The sequence below is a fragment of the Monodelphis domestica genome, chromosome 1, assembly GCF_027887165.1.
Source record: "Monodelphis domestica isolate mMonDom1 chromosome 1, mMonDom1.pri, whole genome shotgun sequence".
Classification (NCBI taxonomy): domain Eukaryota; kingdom Metazoa; phylum Chordata; class Mammalia; order Didelphimorphia; family Didelphidae; genus Monodelphis; species Monodelphis domestica.
The window spans coordinates 164,117,829-164,141,873 of record NC_077227.1 but is presented as its reverse complement, the minus strand read 5'-3'; the positions used below and the strand labels follow the sequence as shown (position 1 = coordinate 164,141,873).

Here is a 24,045-nt window from a genome sequence, read left to right as displayed (position 1 = left end):
TGACTGAATTAAAAAGGTAAACACAGGACAGTTTTTTACTAATTTATTAATAATTCTTCACTCATAAAAAACAATACTTGCTTGAACATATTTTTGGTTTTTAAAACCATGGGTGAAAATAAAAGTTGAAAATTGTCAGTTAAAAAACCAAAGAGAAACACAATCATGCTTTAGCATTATGTAGAATCTACCTGTTCTGTTACGATAACGGCATCATCACCAGGAAAAATCACAGAAGACAAGCATCCAACCTCTGATCTTGTTACTTTCTACAAATGGCTTTATTCACAAAGGCCATACTGACATCTTAAAAGTTTTTTGGTCTTGTCATTTTTATTTTTTTAAAGCCTAGTCAACTCTCCCTGGGAAAACAGTATTCAATGATGCTTAGAAGCCATCCTTTGTAGGAAAGTGATTTATTTTTCTGGTAATGTTTATCCTCTATATTTTTAGTCTTCTTGAAACAAACACAAAATACTCAAATCAACAGTAATTGGTAAACTGCTATTTTGTATCAGTTATTCTTTGCAGACAGAGTTTCATGTAGGAATTCTTATTGCGAATTTCTATTACTGCATCCCTGACAAGCTCAATGAACATCTGAGGCCAAAGCTTCTGTAAAGATTCATTTTTCATGTTGATTTCAGCTGCTTCTTTCACAAGGTCATGTATGTAAGTCTTGCAAAATTTCTTTTTTTCTTTTATTTCCTGTTGAGAAATCAATGGTTTGCATTTAAAAAAAAAAAAAGATTGAGTTGAGAACCAAACAAAAGAACTAACATACATTTCACTGATCCAAAGTACAGCTAGGGTCACCAAGACGGCAGTTTTAGTGTGAGTACAATTTTGATTAATTTGTAACTTCTACTTCTAGTAAAGAGTTTGTAGTAAGTGATGCTAATCAGCACCTATACTCTAAACAGCTTCTTGAAGTAGTAAAATACACGACTTTAAAGTAGTATTTTCTTCACAATGACCCTAGGGGGTAAGTAGTGCAGTTTTATCTACATTTGATAGAGAAGGAAACTAAAACTTTGGAAGGTTCAGTGACTTGTCTATGGTAACATAACTAATAAGTGACTGGTACACAAACCCAGATTTTCTGGCTTCAAGTCTTTTTGGTTCATGAGGGCGAAAGCAAGATCAATGGGCAGAGGCTATGCAGAGACCAGTTTAGAGGTGATGGCAGGAAAAACTTCCTAACTGTCCACAATTGAAACAGAGTGTCCTCTCCTTGGAGGTCTTCAAGCAGAGACTGGGGATGATTTAGAGGGGATTCCTTTCATGTATGAGTTGGACCAATGTCTAAATCTAGAACTCTTTGTCCACTACAAGAAATATTACTATGCACTCAACACACTTTCATGAAATAGTAGCCTTCGTGGCCTAAAATGAGAGGAAGGTAGAATGAAAAGATAAAGAATGAAATAGAGAGCTCTTCCTCGACAGCTTTTCTCATATTCTCGAGTGGTAACAGTATAGAACAGTCTATAAAAGATACTCAAGAAAATAGGATGAAATATGAAGACCCCCTGGCACAGAGTATGGTTGTAATAAAAATCCATACTAAAGTTGGAAAGAACCTCAGAACCCATGTACTCTAAAGCCAAAGCTCTTATTTCTTTACCAGATCTGACAAAAAGCATCAAACTAACTGCAAATAAGATTTATGTGCTTCTCTTTTTTTCTGTTAATGTTCCTTTTCAATAATTCCAAAGCATAGTAAGAGACCCTGGGTAAGATCAGATATGTATAAAAATACTTTAGTAACATGGATGCATATATATATATATATGTGCACATTTATCCAAGTCACCATCCCATTTTCCTAAGCAAATATATGTCTCTAAAATTTTTATCATATTTTAATAATCTCTCACCTTTCATCAAATGTTTTGTTTTGTTTTTAAACCCCTTACCTTCCATCTTGGAGTCAATATTGTGTATGGCTCCAAGGCAGAAGAGTGGTAAGGGCTAGGCAATGGAGGTTAAGTGACTTGCCCAGGATCACCCAGCTGGGAAGTGTCTGAGGTCAAATTTGAACCCAGGACTTTCCATCTCTAGGCCTGGCTCTCAATCCACTGAGCCACCCAGCTGCCCCCCATAAAATGTTTTCTTAAAACAATATGAGCTATCCTTAGAATAGCTATAGATGTGCTAGAAAGCTAATCCATTTTATTTAATTCACATGTTAAGAAGACTAGGTCATGGGTTGGCTTATCATAAAACCACCACAAAACTTCCTCTAGATGATAAACAGCAAATACTTTCCAGCTGCCTGGTTCAAAGAACCTAATGTTGTAGCCCCCCAAATTTACTGTTAGTTTATTACTGAGAAATAATCCCATGACAACTCCTAAAATAGGTATGAATTCCTGGTAGACCTCTAAAAACAACAAAAGATAGTATATGTGTTCATATGAATACTAAAGAAACTTCATTCCAAGTAGAAGTATATATATGTAAAAAATGCTTTTCCAAGTTGTCAATTTTTAAAAAGATTCTGGTTTTTTCTTTTTATAATTTATTTAGTTAGAATATTTTTCCATGGTTACATGATTCACAATTTTTCCCACCTTTCTTCTCTCCCCCCTCCCAGAACTGACAAGCAATTCCACTGTTATACATGTATCATTGTTCAAAACCTACTTATATATTATTCATATTTGCAATAAAGTGATCTTTTAATACCAAAACCCCAATCACATCCCCATCAAACCATGGGCTCAGTCATATTCTCTAGATGAGGAGGACTGTGTTCTTTCTCATCAGTTCCTCTGGATTGTCCTGGATCGTTGCATTGCTACTAGTAGAAAAGTCTATTACATTCAATTGTGCCACAGTGTATTAGTTTCTGTGTACAATGTTCTCCTGGTTCTGCTCCTTTTGTTCTGCATCAGTTCCTGGAGGTCGTTCCAGTTCACATGGAATTCCTCCAGTTTATTATTCCTTTCAGCACAATAGTATTCCATCACCAACAGATACCACAATTTGTTCAGCCATTCCCCAATTGATGGACACCCCCAAATTTTCCAATTTTTTGCCACCACAAAGAGTGCAGCTATAAATATTTTTCTACAAGTTTTTTTCCTTATTATCTCTTTGGAGTACAAACCCAACGGTGGTATGGATGGATCAAAGGGTGGGCAATCTTTTAAAGCCCTTTGCATATAATTCCAAATTGTCCTACAGAATGGTAATGGTTGGATTAATTCACAACTCCACCAGCAGTGTATTAGTGTCCCAATTTTGCTACATCCCCTCCAACATTTATCACTTTCCTTTGTTGCCATAATTTAAAGAGTATAATTTCACATCAATGCCAACAATTATATAATTTAATCTATGTACAGTGATCCATTATTACCCTTCCTTTTAGTATTTTCTCATACATCTTTTCAAACAGAAGTACTCTGTCAATGGAACTCTTCTTAGCTCTGACCAACTTAATTTCAAGAGTTTAAATGTATTAACTGAGATAGAAAAGATTTCTACCTCATTCTCTTCTGTTCCCAACTAATTACTACTTTCCTTTTCATATCCCAGGGAGTATATGTGTGTACTAATGGTGTGCTCTATGATAACTTACTCTCCTCTCCAAATGTTTTGGCTATTAATGCATCGATGCCATGTTTCTCACTCAGACTTCTCTCATTTGTTAGACTATTAACTCTTGTAAAGCTTTATATTACTCATAAAATCATTGACTACAAAAGTTGGAATAGACCTCAGAGATCTTATAGTGCAACTTGAATAAAGATCTGCTCTAAAACTTATTGACAAATGGTCACTTGTGGATTTTCCATCAGTAGGAGGAAACTACCACATTCTCAGGCAAGCCATTTCATTTTTAGATAGCCCTTTTTGTTAAGTTTTTCCTACCTCAAGTCAAATCTGCCTTTCTGCAATTTCTACTCATTTCCCCAAGTTCTGTTCTCTAAAGCTCAGAATAAAAAGTCTAATTCTTTAACCAGTGATAACATTCAAAATACATGAAGGCAGGTATAGTATTTTGCTCTCCCCAAGTCTTCTCTTCTTTAAGCTAAACATCACCAGTTGGACATGTAATTTTGCAGGGTTTCCAGTTTTCATTCTGGTCTTCCTCTTCTGATATGCTCAAATCAACAAAGATCCTTGTGAATGCAGAAATGCTGGTGTTGTCTGACCAGAATAGAATACTGAGCAACTACTTACATTCTTTATTCTATAAACTATGCTTCTTTTAAGAAAATGTTGGATTAGTTTTTTTCTGGTCATCATGTAATATTTTAGACATACCATTGTTCACTAAAACCATAAGATCTTTTGCATATCAACTATTTCAACATACCTCCCATAAGAAGTTGATTTTTTGAACCCAAGCATAAGATCCATATATCCTTATTATATCTTATTAGATCTGGACATTATTCTATCATGTTGAGATCCTTCTGGATTTTGACTAATAGTTATTCAATATATTAGCTATTCTTTCCAGATTGCCATCTGAAAATTTGAAGACTATCCAATCAACTTCTTTTTCAAGTCATTACAACATTTTTAAATAGCACAAAATCGAGTTAAGGTCCCTGAAGAATAACAGTAGTGATAAGTTTCAAAATGAAGGTGATGTAAACACAAATCAATAAAAGCTGTCAAGTGAAAAACTTTGAAAAAAGTACAATTTGGATATGTTTATAATACAGAATTTTCCACCATAATGGTCTTTTAATATTTCACTTATATCCCTGCTTTATAAATGAGGAAGCTAAAATATAAGGTTAAGAGATTTGAACAAAAAAAATTATTTTCTCATTAATTCCCTATAGGAATCCTTGTCTGTATCCAAATCAACCTGTTCACACACTCTTCTGAACAAAGCAAGTGTATTATCACTTGCTAACAAGAATAATATACTTCCCTTTGCCAGAAATATCTATTCATTTCCTATGCACTTATTCAAGTTCCACCCATCCTTTAAGCCCCAGCTCAAGTTCCACTTCTTTGAGACATTCTCTGACCTTCAAAGTGCACAGTGACTTCCTTCCTCTAAAATCACTCTGTCAGCAATAGAAAGTAATGAATGCTGGAGGGGATGTGGCAAAGTTGGGACATTAATGCATTGCTGGTGGAGTTGTTAATTGATCCAACCATTCTGGAGGGCAATTTGGAACTATGCCCAAAGGGTGCTAAAAGACCATCTGCCCTTTGATTCAGCCATAGCACTGCTGGGTTTGTACCCCAAAGAGATAATAAGGAAAAAGACATGTACAAGAATATTCATAGCTGCGCTCTTTGTGGTGGCAAAAAATTGGAAAATGAGGGGATGCCCTTCAATACGGGAATGGCTGAACAAATTGTGGTATATGTTGGTGATGGAATACTATTGTGCTCAAAGGAATAATAAAGTAGAGGAATTCCATGGAGACTGGAACAACCTCCAGGAATTGATGCAGAACGAAAGGAAAAGAACCAGAAGAACATTAAACACAGAGAACATTATACACTGTGGTACAATTGAATGTAATGGACTTCTTCATTAGTGGCAATGCAGTGATCATGAACAATCCAGAGGGATCTAGGAGAAAAAACACTATCCATGTCCAGAGGAAACACTGTGGGAGTAGAAACGCCGAAGAAAAAAACAACTGCTTGAATACATGGGTTGAGGGAATATGGTTGGGGATATAGACTCTAAATGAACATCCTAGTGCAAACATCAACATGGAAATAGGTTCTGATCAAGGACACATGTAAAACCCAGTGGAATTGCCTGCCAGCTATGGGAAGGGGTGGGGAGGCGGGGAAGGAGGAAAAGAATATGATTCTTGTAACCCAGGAATAATATTCTAAACTGACTAAATAAAATTTTCTAAAAAAAAAAAAGAAAAGAAATGGAACTACAAAAAATAAAATAAAATCACTCTGTCACTCATTTTGCACTTAGTATGTACTATTCTGTTGTTTTTAGGTCTTTTTATGTAGACTTCCTATTTCCATTTCTAAACTATAATGCTCATTACTAACAAGGAATTTGTTTCATACTTCTTTGTATTACCAGTGCCTAGGACAGTGTTCTACACATAACAGGCATATAAATATTTACAGATGATAATTAAACAACCAAAATAGTGGCACGGACATAGAATTTAGGCATCTAGATGCTCAACACAGCACTCTTTCTACACTTCCTAATCATATTCTTCCCAAACCTTTTCAATTTAGTTCTCTCTTCACTACTGCTGGCATCTGAATCTTTTCTTGAAATTAAAGGTCTTACTGGCCTTGTTTTTCATCTTAAAGAGCTTTCCATTTGTCTTGGTCTTATATTAAAGGCCTTAGAAGCAAGTCTTCAGCCCTAATTACTCTAGTAAAAACCTCAGTTCTGCACTTGACGTGCCATTCATTCCCTGAGGCCCAAAGTCCCTCCATTTTCCCCTTAAATGAAACCTTCCCCCCACACAGTTTCTCCCTTTCCCTACAACACAAATAAAACAAAAAAATAGAAAAAAAACCATAGAAATGGAATGGAAATAAAAAACAGAATGAAGTAGGCAGCATGATTTCCGTGTGATTATGAAAAAATTATTCTTTATAACTAGGTTTCTTTATCACTCATCCTACTCTTGTTTTATAAGTACTTAATGAACATAGAAAAAAAGTCTTTGCTAAGCCTTTTCAACCTTAGAATTTTTTACAATCTGATTTTATGCGGGTACAAACTGATTTTTATCCTAAAAGAGACTTTACACCCTTTTCCTGCAATCTAATTTGAAATTAACAGAATCATTTTAAAGCAATTCAATATTGGTTTGCTCAATCACTGCTGTTTAAAAAAAAATCTTCTTTTTCCCATTATAGAAGTTCTTCAAGGACAGTCTATTTATTCAACTTTCTTGGCAGTTTTCCAAAGCATCTCACAGAGAAGAGGCTAGAACTTTGGGTTTTTGAATTCAAGTCAAAGACTCTTTCCACTACAAAATAGTAATGGGTCAATAATTAATTTTGATTAATTAAGGCTAAGGCTAATAATGCCTTATATAATAATAACAAGACAAGTAACAAATATTCACTGAATACCTATTGTGTACTAGGAATTAAGTTTGAAGCTTTGTTTGTTTGGGTATGGTGGAGAGAATACAATTATAAGATCAAGTCATTGACCTCAAGGAACTTAAAATTCATATTCACACATTCATATATATAAAACCTAGAAAATTACCTGCATGTAGCCTATATATTATATATAACATACAAGTATATGTTAATATATTTTTATAAATATAAAAATAAACATGTTACTTGAATATATAATCTATACACATAAATCTATATACATATATTCAGAAATATATATATGTATACACAAACACACACATATGTGTGTATGTATATATATGCTTGTATATAAAGGGAGTATATCAGCAGGTACAATCTAAAAGGTCTCAAATAGCAAATGGAATTTGAAACTAGGTGTTGTGGTTGAAGTAGGATTTGGATAAGTTAAGAAGTGGTAAGGACTGTCCAGATAGTAAAGCATATTCAGGAGACACTTGTTAGACTGGTTTGGATCTTTATAGGAGGAGAAAGGTAGATAAGGTTGATTCCATATTCTGCAGGCCCTTGAATACCAATCACTCTAAAGCATTTGAACTTTATCCTCTAGGCAATGGAGAATCATTAAAAATTTTCATAGTCCCTGAGTGAGAAGAAAGCCATTTTAAGAAAGATTAATTAGGTGGCTAACACAGGCCTACAATCCTGCTATTGAGTATCTGAATAATCTAGAATGTCTCAAATGATCAGATTCACTAGGTGATTGCTCAGTTTTCCACTTCATGTAACCTAGGTAACTTTCTTTTCCTTTATCAACTTCAATTTCAATTACTATGTTTAGTCAAGCTTGTAATTTGCCTTTCATGAGGTAATTTAATTAGTCAAAATAAGCTTCATTTACTCTCTGTTTCTGTGTCTCCATCTCTGTCTCTGCCTTGACTACAATAAAAACTTGAAGTCAAAACTGTATAAAGACCTTACTGTTTACCAATTTATTGTTTATGTATAAACCCAGTGTCTAATCTTTAAGGTGCTAATGCACCAAACTTAAATGGGTCTTGCCTTTAAGTGCTTAGCTTCTAGGGGATTAATAACAGTTGGTTGAATGAAAGGGATTATGGAACCTATATTCCTAACCTCATGGGTCATGGTAGGTTTTGCAGTTTTCTCTAGTATGTCTGCTATAGAAATGTGCTAGTCCTTCCCTACCTCTGTAAGGAATCTCAGAATGGAGGGAAAGAGGAATATAGAAGATTCATTTTTATGATGTTTCTTTTAAAAAGGATTCAAAAGACAAATGACTATTTTCTTCTTTTCTGTATTTATCCTTATGCTTCTTCACAGATTTGATATGTTCACTTCAAAAGGTTGGTTTCTTCTACTAGTCTTTATTTTGTTGTTCATTATGACTCTTGGGAATGCTAGCCTACAATCAATGATGAGGATTTACCATATAATATGATAGTGTATTGTAGCCCATATTGTAAAGTCAGATATATTGACCAGTTAGTTTAATTATTATTCCAAAATTCTATAGGAAAGGAAAGAAACTATGTCACTGTATTCCCTTGGACATTTAATGTTTTCCAGTTTTAAGGAAAAAGGACTATGATTTGCAATATTGACTTACTAACTTTCATGATGAAAAATAAATTATTGGCCATTTATAGACCTATAAATCTGACCTGAGGACCAGGAAAAGTTTATGACTTCTAAAAACTATCAGAGAAATGAAATGACACCTATTATAAGAAATCCTTATCATAAAAGACACTATTTAAAAACTGTTTAAAACATTGTAAATAATGATCCAGGACAATTCTGAGGGATTTATAACAACGATTGTTATTCATCTCCAGAGAAAAAACTGTTGGAGATGGGTGTAGATCAAAGCATATGCTTTTTCATTTGAAATGATTTGGGTTTTTATTTTGGAGTTTTGGTATTATATTGTTATCCTCTTACAATGAAGAATAATATGGAGATTGGTTTTGTATGAGTGATCCCAGATATAGAAACCTCCCCTTCCAAGGTCAGGTTAACACCTTTTCTGAAACTTCCAGTCTTAAAGAGTTGCCTTGTGTAGTGAAAGGGAGATTTGCCCAGGTTCTAATTTTTCCTGGCTTGCAGGCCATCTCTCTATCTTCCTAAGTGGTGCTGTCTCAAAAATTATTGTGATAATTTCCTATTCAATTTTTAAAAGCAAAATTCACTTGGTCTCCAAATCCTTATTTTCATCGCATTGGTATACTGATGATTTATATCACATACGATACTAACCACATTACTCTACATAGTCAACTATTAAAAAAATGAAATCTTCTAAAAATAAGTGAAATGGAAAGTTAATAGAAACAATTTTAATGTCCTTTTGAAATGATTTTTAATAAAAAATACTTTAGATACTAAACCAGAAATCCTTTTTAATTCTGCAAGTTTTAGAGAATCACCTCATTCATGAGGATCTTTCAGTCTTTTAAATTATTCATTGCCTTGGGTTATGCTGGTCCTCAAAAATCATACACCTCTTCACCACCTCAAGGACTTCTGTGCTGCTCAAAACACATTAAAGAATAGAAATTGAAGCTACTCTTTACACACAAGGTACATGTGAGTAGCCTGAGAGGTTGCAAAAGATAATTACCCCCCAAGTCAGAGGTGTTGTACTGTTTGACTATGGACACTTCATTCTTCTCTGTAGAGAGGGGCACAAGATTGCTCATCCCTTGCTGCTTCTGTTCAATAAAAATCCATTATCGTTTTATCTATATATTTTCTTTTTATTTTCAGTGACTTTTTTTCCCCCTTAAAACCCTTACCTTCCATCTTGGAATCAATACTATGTATTGGTTCCAAGGCAGAAGAGTGGTAAGGGCTAGGCAATGGGGGTCAAGTGACTTGCCCAGGGTCACCCAGCTGGGAAGTATCTGAGGCCAAATTTTAACCTAGGACCTCCCATCTCTAGGCCTGGCTCTCAATCCACTGAGCTACCCAGCTGCCCCCTCAGTGACTGTTTTTGAAAGGGTTATGTAAACCTTAAAATTTCACAGACTTATGAATGTTAAAAATTTTTACTCCACATTGAGGAATCCTCCAATTCCCTACTTGAAATAATTCCCTACCAGATGGTGAGAACTCTACTTGAATGTGAAAACTCCTTGCTATGGGAGTATCCCTACTCCACCCCTACTTAAGACTGCTTTAGGGCAGAAAACTCCTTGCTAAACAATGAAAGTACTTGAAAACCATACTTATAAAGGAAAGGAGTTCTTTGAGCCATGCCTGTTTTTGGAATTGATACAATGGGATACTAGGTGCCTATAAAGGTGGGGAAACTTGTAAACTACTTAGACCTAAAAGGTGAAAACTTACTCAGAGGTTTTCTCTTAATGAACTTAGTCAACACAGCAGCATTTTTTTCTGACTTACTAAAGAGATTAATCTACTCAGCTGTGAATTCAAAATGGGCTGTCTTTTGGAAAGCATCTACAGTGATTGGTAGATGGAAGAACTTAGGGGAGGTGACATAGGAGATTTTGCCCTTAAAAATAAGAGCTAGAGGTCATTCTGAAACATTCATATTGAGGGGGTCATTCTGAAACATTCATATTGAGGAAGGACTGATTCTGAAACATTCAGATGGAGGAGGGAACTGGTGAAAGCAGCTGAGATGATGCTGGCCTGGTGTCATTAGAATCCTTGCTTAGGCAGACCTTGTGGTGAGTGTTAAAAGACTGACTGACTGATCTCTCTTAAGACTCAGGTCTAGGCCATGTTGGCTTTAAGGCCCTTCATACTTATTTCCTTTTTTCTCTCTTTTCTTTAATTCCACATTTGTATTAATTAAAAATCTCTATAAAACCCAGTTGACTTGGGTATTTGAATAATTGGGAATATTTCCCTGGCGACCACCTTATATTTGATTTAAAAACCAAGACACTGTAGTGAAACATATTTTCTGCGGTCAAATTTACTCACCCTCTCTTATATCTATCACACATTTTTATCTTCCACTATTTTAACTCACTACAGTTTAAGACCTCAACCATTTTAAATCTAAATTTTTCAGTGTCTGTTTCAATAAAAATTAAGTTTCAAAGTATTATGCTAGAAGGTAATGAAAGTATGAAAAAGGCAGTTTAAGCAGACTTATTTGGCTCTTTCAAGTCAGAGTGGGACTTTTTGTCTTTGTATTCTTAGTATTTGGCACAAGCAAAGGCTTCAAAGGTCTATGCTGAATTGTTGAACTGCAAATGAGGGGTTTAGAAATCATGAAGGAAGAACCATGAAAGAAAGTGGTTCTATTTACCCCACTGGTATAGTGGAAGGAGAGGCAGGGGAGAGTACAAATGGGTCTAATAATGCTTATGGGACTACCCTAGGGAACTCTCTGCTATTCAGCAGCCCCTCTATGGTATAGAACTTGTCTTGGTCCTTCCACAAAAGGTGGCGGGAGCCATGACCTTTGAGGTAGGAGACAGTAGAAATGGAGCAGGTGTACCTTTAAGACTAGAAGTCATTTCTGATGATTCCATAGAGACTGCAGATGAGGGTAGAATAATATAGAATGGAAAATGAATATGCTACATCTGATATCTGTCACAAAGACCTGGATACAAGTCCTTCCTCTGACACTTTTCATTACTGTTAGGGGTAAAATTTGACACCCTCTAGGCAAATCATTCAAGAGCTTGAGACCTAAAGATATCCCATATTGACAAAGTCATAGTCTCAGTGGGCAGTGTTGTATCTTTCCCAAGCAGGGTGAGGCTCTGTGAGGGCAGTGGCTGTACATGTCTAAACATGTACCTGACACTGAAGGAATTTAATGTTTATAAGTTGAATCCTAATGAGGGTTGTGTTTCTAGATCAGAATGTGTAAGGACTGACATCAGGAGACTTATGGTGCCCTCAGTGGTGATGTCATCCTGTGTCTGCATTGAAGGAATGGGCTAGGATGACAGCCCATGGCTAGAGCCAGATGTCTCTCTTCGTTCTCAGGGATCAGGGAGTCACAGGCCTAGGCTGGCAGAGGTTGGGTGCTCTGGCATAATCTAGACAAAAAAAGGACTAAGGGAGGTATGAGAGATGATGTTAAATGCTTATAAGGCTATCATGTCAAAGGACTAATATATTTATCATTATTCACTCCAGAATGCAGAATAAAGATTCAAATTAATTCAGCATTAAGTGTCTAAAATGTACAAGTACTATCACACCTTACACCAAGATAAACTCAGAATGGGTGAATGACTTGAATATAAAGAATGAAACTATAAGTAAATTAGGTGAACACAGAATAGTATACATTTCAGATCTTTGGAGGAAAGGAAAGATTTTTAAGACCAAGCAAGAGTTAGAAAAAATTACAAAATGTAAAATAAATAATTTTGATTACATTAAATTAAAAAAAGTTTTGTATAAATAAAACCAATGCAATCAAAATTAGAAGGGAAGCAACAAATTGGGGAAAAATCTTTATAACAAAAATCTCTGACAAAGGTCGAGTTACTCAAATTTATAAGGAGCTAAATCAATTGTACAAAAAATTAAGCCATTCTCCAAATGATAAATGGGCAAGGGACATGGATAGGCAATTTTCAGGTAAAGAAATCAAAACTACTAATAAGCACATGAAAAAGTGCTCTAAATCTCTTATAATCAGAGAGATGCAAATCAAAACAACTCTGAGGTATCACCTCATACCTAGCAGACTGGCTAACATGTCAGCAAAGGAAAGTAATGAATGTTGAAGGGGGATGTGGCAAAACAGGGACATTAATGCATTGCTGGTGGAGTTGTGAATTGACTCAACCATTCTGGAGGGCAATTTGGAACTATGATCCAGTCATATCACTACTGGGTTTATACCCCAAAGAGATAATAAGGAAAAAGACTTGTACAAAATGTTTGTGGTGGAAAAAATTGGAAAATGAGGGGATGCCCTTTGATTAGGGAATGGCTGAACAAATTGTGGTATATGTTGGTGATGGAATACTATTGTGCTCAAAGGAATAATGAACTGGAGGAATTCCATGGGGACTGGAATGACCTCCAGGAATTGATGCAGAGTGAGAAGAGCAGAACCAGGAGAACATTGTACACAGAGACTGATACACTGTGGTATAGTCTAATGCAATGGACTTCTCTACTACCAGCAATGCAATGATTCAGGACAATTCTGAGGGATCTATGGGAAAGAACACTATCCACATCCAGAGGCAGAATTGTGGGAATAGAAACACAGAAGAAAAACAACTGCTTAATCACATGGGTTGATGGGGATATTATTGGGGATGTAGACTCTAAACAATCACCCTAGTGCAAATATCAACAATATGGAAAAAAGTCTGGGTCAATGATACATGGAAAACCCAGTGGAATTGTGTGTCAGCTATGGGAAGAGGGGAGGGGAGGGAAAGAACATGAATCTTGTAACCATGGAAAAATATTCTACATTAATTAAAATTTCCCAAATTAAACAAAAGTAAATTAGAATGCAGAAAAAAAAATGTATAAGTACTAGAAATACAAAGTCAAGAATGAAATAGGATGTTACAGCTTCACACTGTCCAAAAAAGCAATGGCTCACAAAAGGCTAAGTTCTGAGATACTAGAAATAGTCAAGAAGATGTATGTCAATCTTATTGAAAAAATTTACTTTGGTATGAGTTTATAGACTAGATTACCTCTCTAAGGTCTCCTGATTCTAAGGTTCTAGGGTATTCTATTGTTATTTAAGTGCTTTGTGTACATGCAGGTATCTCCTCTTCAATTAGATGGCAAGGAAAGAAATGTATATCAGCCTTCTATATATGAGTAAAGCTGAACAGAAGAAATAGCCTTAGATTTGGAGTCAAAGGACCTGGGTTTTAATCTTGTCTCTGTCCTTATGTGATCTTGAACTACTCACTCAACCTCTCAATGATTAGATTTCCTCATCTGTAAAAAGAGGGAGAGGTAGGGAGAAGAGAGAAGTTTGGACTAGATGAGCTTTAGGATCCCTTCTAGTTCTAAATCTATGTATGTCCAATAGCTTTATATAGTAAACATACTGTAATGTAAAAATGGATTGGAATCCAGGACTTCAATCCCCACAAGCCTTTGCTCCACTTCCCCAGAATGCCTTGTAATCTCACCTGGGCCAAGATCAAGAAGGGATTTAACCTGATTGCAAAGGTTTTTGAGCTCTCTTTTTTGGACTTCCGTTTTGGGGCAGAAGTGGCTCTTTCCATAATGTAGGTGAGGTCTTGTCTAGGCCTCTGGCCTAGGCACCTGTTTTTTCTTCCTTGTATTCTTAAATTCTCAACCTTTAATAAACCTCTAAAAATAAAATACTCCTTGCAGAGAGAAACTAATTTCTACCTGCCTCAGTCTCCCCTAAATTTTAATCTTTACAGTAAACCATCAAAAAACAAATGTTGAATATGAATGAACATATGAATGAATGTTTGGGTTTAGATTTTTTAGTCTGAGTAGATATGGTAGGGTTAATATGGCTCAAGGTACTATCTAGAATCAAGAACATAGAATTTCATAAAACTATGGAGTTTGAAGTAGAGTAAAATGAAAAAAAAAAGATAAAATGGCAAATGTCCAAACATAAAGGTTAATCACCAGAGAGAAGGAAGTAACTTGGAGCCATAGGACCAATTCACATTTGACTGCTCTGAGCCATAATAGGCAGCCTGTTATCATTAATTTCCCTGCTAGTTATTTTTCTGGCAATAGAAAGCAAATCAACTACAGATTTTCCCTGTGAGTCCTTTTCTTTCACAGTATAGTCTCCCTAGACTGTATCAATAGTAAAGATATATTTTGAGGCTGAATTTTATTATTCCAGACCAACTAAGTTATCTAAATATTGACTTGAGGCCAAAATGAGTAATCAAAGAAAAAATCATGAACCATGTGTACTAAGTCAAAACACAAGACCCTAAAGATTAACAATAGTTTTACCTCAAGTTTTTCTGTATAAAAATCTCTTGTGGTATAATTCAATGTAGCTCGATTTGTATTTTCTCCACCAAGTCTTTTGTTCTCATTATTTTCTTCACTGACCACCCCAGATTTTTTTCCTTTTCCTTCTAGCAGATACCGGAATTGCTTCTTCCTAAAAGAAGAAGAAGGAAAAAAGAAATGTTGATACATTGAATGAAAAGAAATTGTTTTTTATTCTCTTTCAATAATTAGATTATCTTCCTTTGAACACTTGCTTTATGAAATTGTTTTATGATGTTTTGTAGGCTTAATACAGGTATCAAGTACTCTAATCTTGTGTGGTTGAACTACTCAATTGAGTTCTTTTATTTGAGAATGGCAAAATGTTACCACTAACATATTTTATTAGTCTAGCAAAAGAGACTTTTCTGAAATGGAAAAATGTAAAAAAAAGTATAAATTGTCTTAAATTTAAAAATCCTTTGTAACTTTTGTAGAACTGATGCAGAGTCAGAAAGTTATCAACTAAAACATTTGTTAATACTTTATCATGGATAAAAATATCACTTTACCTTTTGACAATAAATGTCAGACAATGCTTACCCCAAAACTAAGAATGAGCCACTTGTCATTTCCTAATAGTATGGTCTCTGGCATAATGATATCACATATGCTTTGATAGGAATAAATCGCTCAACAGAAAAGCAGCATAGAAAAGTGAAAAAAGGAAAGAGCTAAAAAGAATATGGTGGAAAAACAGAAAACACTTTTATTTGGGGCCAGAGGACACTCATTCAAATTATAATTTGCTACTTAATATACTTGTGTGATCTGAGGCAAGTTATAGGTTCTAAGCCTCAGTTTCCTCATCTATTAAGCTGGGGAGCAGGAGTGAGTTAGGTCAGATAGTCCCTAAAATTTATTTTGCCTGAGTCACAGGGCCTTCCCAACTAGAGGAAACATGGTATCCTGGACAAAGTTTGCCTTCCAAGAAGGAAGCCTGGGGTCCTTGCTATGACACTGGGGCCAACATGGCCCTGTATATGTCACTCTCTCTCTCAGGTACAGTACTGGGAGAGAAAGTTTCATTGCAGACTTAGATAGAACTAAGGTTCCTTGACATTAGGGATAATTTCACTTCAGTCTTTTTATTCTCAGTGCCTAGCAACATCCCTAGCTCAGAGAAGGCACTTAATAAATGTTTGTTGAATAATCAATTGATTACACTGATGAAATGTTCGGTGAGGTTTAAAAAGAAAAAGATGGGAGATAGTATTGCATTAGGCTCTGGATACACAAAAGTCAAGCAAAAAAAAAGCCTTTACTCAAAAGGAATTTATGTTCTTTTGGCCCTAAAAGGCTTCATTGGAAGGATGGATCAGGCCCTATATTACTCACCTGACATGACTGCCTACTGGGTATGAACTGTTATAGGTATGGAATATTATAAACATTTTAGATAGGCAATCATAGCAAATGGGATTTTTGCCCCTAAATGGAAAAATCTTGTAATATGACAAACAACTTCTGCAGGGTATGATTCTGGAAAGGCTGATGCTTAAACATAAGCCCCAGTAATTGAGAGTGGTGCAATGCTACCACATAAGCACTCTTACCAACCCACAGCAAAAATGAAAGACAGAATTAAGGTATGGATATTTTTTTAGACTGATCCAGGATAGTAGTACTTTGCCATTTAAATAAAAAACTGATGGTCACCTGACTTCGCCCAGAAGAGAAAGTAGCCGATACTGTGGTAACTCAGAAGATGCTACATGTGCCAGAATTCCAAAAAGCCTTTCAGCCATTATCATGTCATTCTGTGTCACCTAAGAAAATAAGACAAAAAATGTCAAGATAGCATATTGTCCAGTTTAGATATTATTAACAGAACTCCAAAGTAAAATGTGAATTGGTTTATTCCTTTAAGCTCAGGGGAGATCAGCATCATGTTCTCTTGAGGCTGTTAGGAGAATCATCTCCTTTTTGGTCATATTCCTTATTTCTTACCAATTATCCTCTCTGGCATTTGGGTTTGTGGCTCCTTGTTAGCAAAAGCTCAAAAATATGGAAACTATTCTGGGGTATTTGAAATTATTAAGAAAAATTTAAAAATAAACAATAGATTTTAGAGAGCATAAGAAGCCTAGAGGAAATTTCCAAGTAAATATTAAAATGAGTTCATTTTAATGATGTGTCAAAAGGTCAATCAAGGAATTATTCATACCTTGTTCCATAAGTTATGTATTTGATCATTTCATAAGAGAAAATACTCACTGGCTTGGCAAAGAAGTTTCCCTTTCTCTTAAGAATTATTCCATCGAATTTTAGTTTGCATTTAGCTCTTTTGATTCTACAATTATTTACTAGATCCTATACTGCTCATGGTAGCTTTTTCCCATATTCACCCAAGGAGTCATTTGTAAACTAGAGCTGAAGATGCATCTTGGATAAATTTATATATGTATTTTTCCTTCATGTAAAACAGTACTTTATGCAATTCAAGTATTTTACTTTTTTTTGAACACTTACAAAATTTTTGGCATTGCTTTCAATACTATGTAAAGATAATCAATCAACATGTTTATTAATAAGCCCTTAATAAATATTTTTTCAGTGAGTACCTACTATATGCTAAATACTATGCTAAGTACTGAAGATATAAAGTCTAAAGGAAATCACTGCTGCCCTCAAGTTATTTACATTTGAACAGGGGAAGATAACATATCCAGATATAAATGAACACATGCAAAATAAATAAAAAAGTTTGGAGAAGGAAGGCACAAATTGCTGGGGGAAGGAGAAAGATCAAGAAAGGCTTAATGAAGAAGGTGGAGCTTGAACCAAGTCTTGAAGGAAACCATGGAATCTAGGTAAAGCCAAGATGATAGAGCAGAAGCAGGGAAGCTCAAAACCACTATGAGAATCTTCTCCAACCAATCTTAAAATAACACTACAAAATGAATACAGGAGTGAAAGAATCATCACGGAGAGAGAGTGAAATAACTTTCATGAAGATAACAACATGAAAGGTAGACACAAAGCATCTGGGGCACTGGGATGGGAAGGGACCATGGCCAGAAGGAAGCTACAGTAAGGAGTAAGGAGGAAGCCAACAACAAGGCCTCCTTCCTCCCACCCCACATCTACTGTTCTAGGTTCTAAACCTGGGCCCAAGTCAACATCCAGACCCTGAGACTCTGCTTGGGCCAACAGCAGCCCAACCCAATGCACACCCCTTAAAGTTCCAAGCAAACCAGCAGTGAGGTCCAGATTTCCAGCCCGGGGCAATTTGTGTTGTGTAGCCTGATCTGTGTGGGCTCAGAGAGAGGCCAGGAGTCCTATTCTGGAATTGTGGTTAGGACCTGAGTCCCAGTTTGGGATGGTTGGTGAACACAAAGCTAGGCCCCTAATCCCTGGATGGGGTGATCCCCAGGGTACTAGCTTGTGGAAGCCTGGCTGGCCTTTGCCAAAACTCAAATACCATGGAGCTACAATAAAGATCACATTGGACTTAGCAGCCTCCACATTAAAGAATCAGAAGACATGGAATATGATATTCTGCATGGTGAAAGATTTAGGTTTACAATCCAGTCACCTATCCAGAAAAACTGTGTATATTTTTTTTCCCAGAGGAAAAAATGGTCATTCAATAAAATAGGAGATTTCCAAGCATTCCTGAGGAGAATACCAGACCTAAACAGAAAATATGAAGTCCAAACATAAGACTGAAGAGAAGCCTAAAAAAGTAAATATAAAGAGAAAATTTAAGGGACTCAGTAAGTTCAAGCTGTATATATTCCTACATGGAAATATGATATTTATAATTCTTAAAAATTCTTAGTAGAAGTAGAGAAGTTAAAAGGAGTATACTTAGACACAGGGTGGGGAAGTAAATTGATTAGGATGATATGATACATAAGAAGAAAATCAAGAGTTGAAAAAGAGGATTGTACTGAGAGAAAAGGGAAGGGAAAGATGGAATGCGATAAATTATTTCATCTAAAAAGGAATGAAAAACTATTACAGTGGAGGGGAAGATGGGGGTGGTGACAGGCAATGCCTAAACTTTACTCTCATTGTAACTGGCTCTGAGAGGAAATAACAACCATACTCATTGAGGTATAGAATCCTATATCTTATCCTATAGAGAAATAGGAGGGGAATAAGACAAGGGAAAGGGGGTGGTAATAGAAGGGAGAGGGATGTGGGAGGTGATAAAAAGCAAAATACTGGTGAGGAAGGACAGAATGAAAGGAAAAAGAGCAGAATCAAAAAGGGAAAATAAGATGGAGGGGAATACACAGTTGGTAATCATAACTGTGAATATGAATGGGATTAACTCACCCATAAAATGGAAGTAGATAGCAGAATGGATTAAAAACCAGAATTGTAATGTTTGTTGTTTATAAGAAACACATGTGAGGCAGCATGACACACACAAAGTAAAGGAGCTAGAGAAGAATTTATTGTGAATTATCTAAAGTAAAAAAAGCAGAACTAGTCATGATCTCAAAGTTAAAGCAAATATGGATCTGATTAAAAGAGATAAAGAAGGAAATTACATCTTGCTAAAAGGTACTATAAACAATGAAGTAATAGCAATACTAAACATATGTATCAAATGGTATAGCCTCTACTTTTTTAAAGAAGAAATTAAATAAACTTCAGGAAGAAATAGATAGTAAAACTATACTAGTGGGGGACATAAAATTCCCCCTTAAAGATTTAGATAAATCAAACCAAAAAATAAACAAGAAAGAAGTAAAGGCAATGAATAAAGTCTAAGAAAAGTTAAAACTAATAGATCTCTGGAGAGAATTGAATGGCAATAGAAAGGAATATACCTTCTTTTCAATAGTACATGGCTTCTACACAAAAACTGAACATGTATTAGGGCATAAAAACTTCACAACCAAATGCAGAAAGGCAGAAATAATAAATGCATTCTTTTCAGATCATAATGCAATAAAAATGTAATCAATAAAGCTCCATGGAAAAAGAAATAAAAAATTAATTGGAGACTAAATAATCTAATGTTTAAAAAGGGGTGGGTCAAAGAACAAATTACAGAAATAATTGATAATTTTATTAATGAGAATGACAAGAAGACAACTCAAAATTTAAGGGATACAGTGAAAACAGTATTTAGGGGGAAAATTATATCTTATCAATAAAATAGAGAAAACACAGATCAATGAACTAGACATGCTGCAAAAAAAACAAAAAACAACTAGAAAAGAACAAATTAAAAATCCTGATTTAAAGACTAAATTGGAAATCTGAAAAATTAAAGTAGAAATTTTAAAAAATTTAAAACAAGAGAACCCTTGAACTAATAAGTCTAGGAGTTGGTTTTATGAAAAAAAAAATAAAAACAAAATAGAATGTTGGTTAATTTGATTTAAAAAAAGAAAAGAAAAAAGTTGAGTAATCAGTTATCAAAAACAAAAAGGATGAACTCACTATCAATGAAAAGGAAATTAAAGCAATGATTAAGAGCTATTTTGTACAATTATATGCCAATAAATCTGACATTCTAAGTGAAGTGGATGAATATTACAAAGATACAAATTGCTCAGGTTAGTAAAAGATGATGTAGAATTTTTAAACAATCCCATATCAGAAAAAGAAATTGAATAAATCATCAATGAACTCCCTAAGAAAAAATCCCCAGGGGCAAATGGATTCACAAGTGAATTCTATTAAACATTTAAAGAACAATTAATCCCAATACTACATAAACTATTTGGGAAAATAGGCAGAGAAGGAACCCTACCAAATTATTTTCATGAAACAAACAGTATTGTTACCTAAGCCAGGAAGAGTTAAAACAGAGAAAGAAATTTATAGGCCAATTTCATTAATGTATATAGATGCAAAATTTTTAAATAAGCCACTAGGCAAGGAAACTATAGCAATATATTACAAGGATCATTTACTATGACCAAGTGGAATTTACACCAGGAATGCAAGGCTGGTTTAATACTGGGAAAATTATCAGCATAACTGGCCATATTAATAACCAAACAACCAAACTAGCAGAAGTCACATGATTATCTCAATAGAAACAGAAAAAGCCTTCAACAGAATACAACACCCATTCCTATTAAAAACACTAGAAAGCATAGGAATAAGTGGATTATTCCTTAAAATTATAAGTAGTATGTCTCTAAAACTTTTAGCAAGTATCATCTGCAATGGGAATAAGTTCAGGTTGAAGCAAGGATGCCCATTTTCACCACTATTATTTAATATTGTATTAGAAATGTTAACATTAGTAGTAAGAAAAGAAAAAGAAATTGAAGGAATTAAAGTAGACATTGAGGAATCTAAACTATCACTTTTTGCAGATGATATAAAAGTATACTTAGAAAATCCTAGAGAATCAACTAAAAAACTATTCTTTGAAATAATAACTTCACTAAAGTTGCAAGATACAAAATAAATCCACATAAATAATTAGCAAATCTATATATGACCAGCAAAGTCTAGCAGCCAGAATTAGAAAGTGAAATTCCTTTTGAAATCACTCTAAACAATATAAAATACCTGGGAATCTACTTGCCAAGGCAAACATAGGACTTAAATGAGCACAATTTCAAAACACTTTTCAAACAAATAAAGTCAGATCTAAACAATTGGAAAAATATTAATTGTTCATGGGTAGGCCAAGCTAATATAAAATGACAATTCTACCTAAATTTATTTATTCAGTGCCATATCAATCAAACTACCAAATAATTATTTTATAGAACTAAAAAAGATAATAAAACATATCTGGAAGAACAAAAGATCAAGAATATCAAGGGAACTAATGAAAAAAATGTGAAGGAAAGAGGTCTAGTAGTACCATATCTCAAATTGTACTATAAAGTAGCAATAATCAAAACAATCTGATACTAAGAAATAGAATGGTAGATCAATGGAGTATATTAGTTACATAATGTACAGGGGTAAATGACCTTAGCAACCTAGTATTTGATAAACCCAAAGATCCTAGCTTTTGGAATAAGAACTCACTATTTGACAATAGGAAAATTGGAAAACAGCATGGCAGAAGCTAGGTATAGATCAATATTTCACATCATATACTAAGATAAAGTCAAAATAGATATATGATTTCAATATAAAGAGTAATATCATGTCTAAATTAGAGAAACACAGAATAGTTTACCAGGCAGATCTTTGGAGAAGTGAAGAATTTATGATCAAACAAGAGATAAAGGGAATATTATAAGATATAAATGAATAATTTTGATTATATTAAATTTAAAAGCTTTTGCACAAAAAAACCTAATATAACCAAGATTAAAAGGGAAACAAGAAACTGGGAAAAATTTTTTTTACAACAAATGTCTCTGATAAAGGTCTAATCTCTCAAATTTATAGAGAAATAGGTCAAATTTATAAACATATAAGAAGCCATTCTCCAGCTGACAAATGGTCAAAGAATATGAACAAGCAATTTTCAGATGAAGAAATCAAAACCATCAATAGTCATATAAAAATGTTCTAAATCATTTAATTCATCCTCAGTTGACCTGTCTCATACCTAGACTTATATCCTCTTTAATATCTTTCCCCCTTCCATTCTCTCTTCTTGCTCTTTCCTGTTTTCCCCAGAACACTCCCACCTCCTAATGCCATATATGAAAAATTATGGATATAAAGTGTAAAAGTGATATGTATAGGGTGATATGAAAAAGAAAAAAAACATAAGTTTTTACATGAAATTAGGTATATAAAGAACCAGTTACTAACTTTAAAAGTCCTGTATTATACCTAAAATTTTTTAGAATCTCTATCTTTATCTTATTTCCTCTAATTTTGCAACAGCAAGTATGAAAACATTAAAATTATTTCTTATTCAATGATAATATTTTAAATTTTATTTTACTTCTATGTAATTTTATATTATTTTTCAACTCCCAAGATATAGTATTTCAACCACATTATTGGTTAAGTCATTCACTAAATCTTACTCATAATTGTGGTATGGAAATGACTAGTTCTCAAAGGCTATGACAATGAGATGCAAATTCAGGTAGGCCTTAAATCAAACTGGCTGCTCTAATAGTATAATGAAACCTAACTTAAAACCTATCAGCTTATCTAGCACTATTTTCTCTTCTGGACTATTTAGCTTTCTCCATTCACATTCTAGCCTGAATGTCCCATATGCCTTTGCTGATGGTTCTCATTATGTCAAGGATTCTCTCCACCCTTCTCCTGCTTTTTGAAATCCTATGTATCCTTCCAAGTCCAATCCAAATGACATCTCTTCCTGGAAGGTTTCTCTGATCTTCCTTCCCAGGCCATAGCACTCTGTGCAATCAATACTGCACTATTTTGTATTATAGTTCTCTCTATATATGCCACATCTCCCAAGACTGTATGTTCTATTAATCAATCAAAAAGATTGTTTATTTACTTATTTTATATTTATTTTTTAAATGATTGAGTCTAGGAACACAAAGACAATATTGAAATAGCCCTAATCATCTGCATCTAATAATTAAACCCATGGAAGCTTATGATATTCCCCAAGTAAAAGAGTATAGAAGAGAAGAGGACCAGAACAGAGCCTCAATAAGGGCAGTAATTTTTTTAACTGAACTTATTCTCTAGCATCTTACATGGTTGCTTGTCAAATTGTGGGTTCTAAATAAACATTTATTGAATGAGTAAACAAAAGCTGATTACATTGTAATATATTGTACATAGATTCAAGGATTTTAGTTTTTCAAATATTTTATTTTCTTTCTATTAAAAAAAGTTAAAATAGTTTAATTTGGTTATTTCTCCTTTCTGTAGTCAATATAATGGTACTGTCTTGTTCTTTTATACTTACATATAATTTGAGTAAATTACATTTGGCTATGATTATCTAGTATCTTGTTCCTCAATTTTGATTAGCCTAGGACAGTGATGGTGAACTTTTTAGAGAGGCAAATGTAGTGAGAAATATCCTCAGGCACCCATGGAGAGGAGGAGGGGAGCAGCCTGGCTCTGCATCCCTCTGGCAAATTCTGTGCTGGGATGATGGTACTACAGAAAGGACTCTGA

The 24,045-nt window shown here is 34.5% G+C and overlaps 1 protein-coding gene across 6 annotated transcripts in view; it reads right to left on the bottom strand.

Annotated features, from left to right (window-relative positions):
* Nucleotides 1-247: 247 nt before the first annotated feature.
* LRRC49 (leucine rich repeat containing 49) overlaps nucleotides 248-24,045 on the bottom strand; it is a 192,994-nt gene continuing 169,196 nt past the window's right edge. For all 6 annotated transcript variants that reach the window (XM_001367936.5, XM_056809108.1, XM_056809111.1 and 3 more), the window contains 3 exons: nucleotides 16,696-16,805; nucleotides 14,995-15,148; nucleotides 248-708 (listed from right to left, as the gene is read on the bottom strand). In XM_001367936.5, the coding sequence (XP_001367973.1) occupies nucleotides 505-708; nucleotides 14,995-15,148; nucleotides 16,696-16,805 (468 nt within the window). In that variant the 3' untranslated portion in view covers nucleotides 248-504. The remainder of the gene's footprint in view (nucleotides 709-14,994; nucleotides 15,149-16,695; nucleotides 16,806-24,045) is intronic.